General features: G+C 37.0%; 1 protein-coding gene across 1 annotated transcript; it reads right to left on the bottom strand.

Moving 5' to 3' along the window:
* Positions 1-3686: 3686 nt before the first annotated feature.
* LOC106744527 (RNA-directed DNA polymerase from mobile element jockey-like) lies at positions 3687-5705 on the bottom strand. Its single transcript, XM_014619386.1, has one exon. The coding sequence runs from the start codon at positions 5703-5705 to the stop codon at positions 3687-3689; it is 2019 nt and encodes a 672-aa protein (XP_014474872.1).
* Between the last annotated feature and the right edge of the window lie 647 nt (positions 5706-6352).

The following is a 6352-nucleotide window of genomic DNA, read 5'->3' as shown; positions in this document are numbered from 1 at the left end:
CTATGCCGGTTTTCGACGTGAAAATCACCGTTTGTGAAGCGTTGAAACCACTCACGACACGTTCTTTTACTAATAGCGATCTCACCATAGGTATTTGAGAGCATTCGATAAGCCTCAGCCTCAGATTTTTTCATATTGAAGCAGAAAAGTAAAATTTCCCGCAAATGACAAGAATTCGGCTCGTAAACTGACATATTTAATCGACGAAAACTTTATGGTTTAGATACAAATCGACTAATGTAACTATTAGGTTATGTTGACAGATGCTCAAGTTGATTGTATGTCGTATATGATCTATTTACTTTTACCACTAAGTTCCACTAAAGCCATCTATAGGGAAACGGCGGGAGCAAAGTTGTTTACCTAATACAAATAATGGAATTAAAAATGATAAGCTAGCAAGGCAACAACACCTGTCTGATTAGAAGTTACGTTCGACGGTTCAAAATGCAACAAGAGAGAAGGCACTAGTTGCTAATGAACGACAAGGAGACTTTCAATATAACGATTCGCAGAGGTGGTGAATGAGAAACCACCTAATCATCGCTGAACAAAAGATATAGCTTCTGAGAGTTTGGAATCGACGACGATGTTGGGCCGCAACAGTGGTGAGGTAAAGCAGCGGCATTAGTATATGACTCTGAAGTTGCAAAATGACAAGTTGCACTCGCGGTGATTTTATAAAGATATGAACTTGAACTGAATCAAGATATTGAAGCGTTGTAGAATAAGATTAAATTTATGTAAATGAGACAATTTGGACAAACACGTCTGTTTAGAATAAGAATGTTAGTCAAAAGAGATTTAGAAAAACACGTCTGCGCCGGACGAATGCTTGGACTGAAGTGAAATGCCGATGACTCTTGGACCTACCGTTGGACCTTTTTGTTTCGTCTAATCGTCTACTCATCTTAACTTTGTCGCAATCGCAAATTCGCGATGCCGTGACTTTATCAGCACGGTTGGTTTCGCATCAGCGAAACTCATACGCTAGTGTTCTTAAAAGAGTTAAGAGAGGCAGGAGATAGCCGTGAGAATGATGATGGATGAAGATAAAATGACCGCATATGAAAAAAATCACAAATGAGTTATGGCGAGGGAAGGTCGAGGAAACGCGCTGTTGGGAATGGAAATTTCGTACAATAAAGTCGTGGGCTGTGCTACGTAAAGCAGGTTATAAAGATATATGTATAATTGCTCTCCTGCTTCTCCTGCTCTTTAAGCGCTTCCCTAACTCGACAAGGCGTCCGAATTCATAAGAAATTTGACGCGCCGTTTACACTGTATATGACAGCTGTTTGCTTATTCTTTGCGATGATTATCGCAGACGGTGGTGTTATTGCGTGCAATCGACATACAGGCTGATAGTTGACGGCAGATCGCGAAGAGGATCGAGAAGAGGAGAGGGAGGTGGTCGATAAAAAAAGATATTATAAAAGTAGGAAAATTTAAAGATCAGCGCGAGTGATTTAAGAAGGACGTCACGACTCAGAACGTAACACTTCTTTAACAAGAAAAGCGTAGTGGAATGAAGCGAATAAGAAGGTGACGTTTATTCAACGTGGGGTGGTAGTTGGCAATCACGGTCCAGCCGTTTTTCTATTTGTCCCAATGATTTCTCTACTGCGTTGATCTCAACGTTAGATATGGACTAAGCTTCGGAATAGTTCGTTTCTTCCCGTACGGCGTATGGTGGCGTTCGGCTGGCAAGTTACAGTTTGCTGACGAATGATTGAGATTGACAGCAGTGGCCTCGACTGTAGGCACGGACAGACCATTGGCAGGAGGGGTAGGTAATTTATCTTCGTTCGTTTTCTCTCTTAGGTATAGTAATAGGCTCTTTGTAGATGAAAATATGGAGATGAACACCCCAGCCATATAGAGAGGGCAAGGCGTATCCATAGATTAAAGTATCAGCAACGACCTTGAAAGCTTTGATGATCCATCGAGATCCCGATGAAACCTGTGCTTTTCGTTTCCAAATTGAAAGAATTTTTCAAATAATCTTTCGCTGGTTGACTGTGTAATAATGTCGAGGGCTTCTTTGTCAAGGAGATTAGCGATGGGAAATGAATCAAATCTGATGACCTGCGGCCGCTTTTGCAAAGTTGTTGATAATGTTTAGTTGTTCGATCGGGAATATAATGTCTTCTCGGAGACGTTCAAGGTCCTCGCTAGAGTAGATCCCGTTTTCAGCTAAATATTCGGCGTCCATGTGCTTCCATGTAGGTCGGACGAGAGGCTCAAGCGTCTGTGGCGGTATGGCGATTGCTGATTTCGGCGTCAAGCTTATCTATTTGTCTCTCAAGTTGGACATACTGGGAATTAAAGGAATATAAACTACAGTAATATCAGTTCTAAATAAAGTTCTAAATAAAATTTCAGAGTCAAGAACATGGAGCGATTACCAAGGGCATTATAAAGTTCGAGGAAACAGGAATCGATGGGTCGCCTGGTGTCGTCGAACGGTATACATTTCATTATATGAGCTACTTTGCCGTCGAGAATGGCTATGTATTTGGGCCCTTTCATTAAGGTATACGTAAGTAGATCAGGTTGGCTAAAAGCTAACGAGATAGTATTTCTCAGAATTTGTTGTTCCTAATTACATTTCTCGATAACCTTTCGGTACAAATTTTTGTGCTTTTTGGTTCAATTCTTAATGTTGTCTTAATAATGTCTTTTTGATTTGATTCTTAATTGATTTAATTCTTAATGTGTTTTTCAATATAAACACACTTATATTTGAAGTATGGTAAAAAGTCTAAATTTTTTATTAAAATGTGGGCTCTTTTCGCGAATGGGTTATCGCGCAAGATTTCTACGATAACTTATTTGGAGTGGACTTTGTGAATTATAGTATATGCTGTCAAAAAACGAGATTCGGAATCTATAATTTTATTCACAAAGCTCTGATATAGAAGTCTCTGGCTCGACTAAATATTTGCGATCCCCTCCGTAGACTAACGACATGTGGGAGTGCATGCCACAATGAAAGATGTACGGTTCGACTTGTTTTGTTTGTTTTAAGTTGTTTATTTTTCGACCTTAAATTCTAATTACATTGGATTATACTTCAATAAACTAAAGTATTAAATTACTTGCTAACGCTGTATCGTTTGACCACTCAGAGAGTGTTTCGCAAACAAAAGTTGTTGTGATGTGCCTTAAGCCTTAATTGCTATTAACATGTTTTTTCTTAGTTCTAGGTTCGCCTGTGCTGTAGCTTTGTACTATCTTGTTTTCTGCCCTTTCCCCCCAAATTGGTCGCCGTCAAAGAAGGAAGCTTTATACTTTACTTTTTTTCTTTTTACTTTTTTTTTTTTTTTAAACTTACTACTGTACAAAACTTAAACTAGTCTTAACTTATGCTGTACAAAAATATGAATACGGAATTAGTATCATAATTTGAATCACAATTCGAGATTGAAATGTAATACATAAAAAAAAATGTGAATAAAAGTGTAAACAACTTGTAAATAATTTAAGTGTATCGCTGAGACTTTCATTTCGTTCGACTTAATTGTATGTAATACTGCTTGTTTGTTATTTCCTACTTATTCTATGAGAGTCTTGTGCTTGTACTTGCGTTATACTTTTCAGTCTTATGTTTTGTGTTAACTTATTTCTAGTGGTGTGTCAAACTGGGCCTCTTAGAGGTAAATCGGATAAGTATCTGTGATTGTTTAATTTCTCTTGAGCCACCAGTATTGTTTTGTGTTTTTTTCGTTGGAAAGTAATTTGTCTCTATTAGGTATCGTTGTGTCGTATTTTAGGGTGGTTTCTTGCTTCTTACTGTCTATGTGTTTGTTATATATAATGGTTTTGTGTTTTTTATGTCTTGGAATGTGGTATATTATCGGTATTCCGTGTTTATCTGTTATGTATCCGTTCGCGTCGAGGTATATGAATGCTTCTGGCGGTATGAAGCCCGTTTTTAGCGTGTTTATAATATAATTTTCGTTTATGCACGGGATGGAATATATAAGGCTATTTTCTTTGATTTCGGAGAGTCTTTTGAAGTATCTTCTAATTAGCTGGATTGTAAAACAGTCTATTCTGTGTATCTGTGCTGTGTTATAAAAAGTTAAGTTGTTTGTGTATTTTGTGTAGTTTGATTCTTTGGATCTATATGTGTTCGTGCACGCTCTGATGCATTTCCTTTCAAATTTTCTGATTGTTTCCATATTAGCAGCGTTCAAGTTGTACCATATTTCACATGCGTAAGTAATGATGGGTCTAATTAAAGCTTGGTAGCAGGTGATTTTTACTCTCCTGTTTAGGTTTCTGGCGTAGAATAGATTTCCTAGACTTATGAATGTTCTTTTAGCCTTTTCTAGTTGTAATTCTACATGTTGGTTTAGGTGTAATCTTTCATCCAGTTGTATGCCTAAATATTTTACTGTTTTCTTGTGTGGGATGACTGTTTTATCGTTAACGTTTCCTATGATGTTGAAGTTTTTGTAGTGTTTTTTTATGTTTGCTGAAGCGGCTTTGGTGGAAGGTCTGAATAGTATCGTTTCGCATTTGCTTAGGTTAACTTTAAATTTCCAAGCATTATAATAGTATAGAATCTTATCTATGGCGTTTTGTAGTTTGTTTTTAATTACTGACGGTTTTTTGTCGGCTGTGTAAACAATTAAATCGTCTGCATATGCTATCAGCGTACAGTCTGTGTTTACGGGGCCAAAGCATATCAGCAAATCGGCGGTGTATATGTTGAAAAGAGTCGGTGAATTGATTGTGCCCTGCTGTAGCCTGTTGGAGATTGTAAATGTTTTTTCCGAAGTGCAATAGTTTTGGTATGTTCTGAATTTTCTATTGTGTATCATGTTCCAAATTAACTTTATTAGGTAAATTGGGAAGTTCTTTTTTATCAATTTAAATATAAGTCCCTCTAGCCAAACTGTATCGAAAGCTTTTTCGAGGTCGATCAGGCATGCGCCTACACATTTTTTTCCATTGAGTGCCCAGAATGTGTCCGAAACTACTTTATTTATTGCATGGCTTGTAGAGTGGTGTCTGCGGAAGCCGAATTGGTAATCAGGGATTATATTGTGTTTAGAGCTGTGTCTGATTATATTTTGGTTTATGACTTTTTCATAAATTTTACTGATGTTTGGTAATAAGCTGATTAATCTGTAGCTGTTGATTTGTGTTTTGTCTTTTTCTTTTTTCGGTATTGATATTGTTTTTGCGATTTTCCAGTAGTTGGGGAAGTAATTGTGGTTTAGCATATTGTTAAATATGATTGTATATTGAAGGGCGATGTTCTTTGTAATATGTTTCAGTGCTCTGTTTGGTATGTTGTCTGTGCCTGAAGAGATTTTGTTGTTTAGGTTGTGGAATATTGTTCTTACTGTTTTCTCGTTTGTGAAGTAGTTTGGTTCTGTGCTAAAGATTGAAGGTGCTTGTGCTGGGTTGTCAGTGTTGAATTGGCAGATGGTGTTGCCGTTTGTTCTATCTTTTTCTATTTCTACTATAATTTTTTCGCATTCTCTTTTAACTATGTTATTTAGCGGTCTATTTCCAAGCTTGGTTGTTTTGTTACTTATTGACATGTAGTGTGCTCCTATGATTTGTAATTTCTGTTTTAATTCCTTGATTATGAAGTTGTTCTCGGTGTCTCTGGGAGTGCCAGTCGGGTTAATATTTGCTTCTTTCAAGAGGTTTTCGTCGTTCGGATTGATCTTAAGTGTAGGCATCTCTGATTATTCTTTCTTTCTAAATAGTTTTGTATTTCTGGGAACATTTTTTTTGGTTCGTTATGTTTTATGTTCCGGATTCTGTCTGACCAGTATTTGCTGACCGCCTCTCCAGTGCGTTTCTTTTGTTCCTCTCTTTTAGATTTTAGTTGTTCTTTGAGCGAGGTTATTTTTTGTTTTGTACTTCGATCTGTATTAAATGACCTTTTGAGTTTGTGGATTTCTGATAGAATTCTGTTTTTTTCCTTTTGAAGTTTTTTGATGTCGCTGTTTAAGTATTTGTCCGTTGAGTTTTGTCCTTTGTGTTTGGGTGTAGCTTTTGTGAGAGCTGTTGTGATAATTGATTTGAGTTTTTCTAATCCTTCATCAATTTTGTTTATTGACATGTTTTTGTCCGTTGGTAGTTGAATTTTGGAATTGCTGAGTTTGTTCTTAAATGTGTCCCAGTTGGTTAGGCTATAGTTTATCTTGTGGTTGTTGGTTTGTTTGAGTTCTAGGTTAAGGTTTTCGGATAATTCTATCTTAAACTTAAGGGCTCTGTGGTCGCTTTCTGTATTTATTGTTTCTACCTTGCTGTCTTGTGCATCTGCAAAGTTGATTCTGGCGTCTGCAAGTATGATATCCAAATAAGAGTTTTTTCTAGGGTA

This window comes from Dinoponera quadriceps, unplaced genomic scaffold, assembly GCF_001313825.1.
Source record: "Dinoponera quadriceps isolate SergipeBrazil2010 unplaced genomic scaffold, ASM131382v1 scaffold1436, whole genome shotgun sequence".
In the NCBI taxonomy this organism is placed as follows: domain Eukaryota; kingdom Metazoa; phylum Arthropoda; class Insecta; order Hymenoptera; family Formicidae; genus Dinoponera; species Dinoponera quadriceps.
The sequence above is the reverse complement of the archived record's forward strand: the minus strand, read 5'-3'. Positions and strand labels throughout refer to the sequence as shown.

What these genes read in the sequence shown, in the direction of transcription:
- LOC106744527 (XM_014619386.1), bottom strand. Translation starts at nt 5,705, where the DNA reads ATGCCTACACTTAAGATCAATCCGAACGACGAAAACCTCTTGAAAGAA.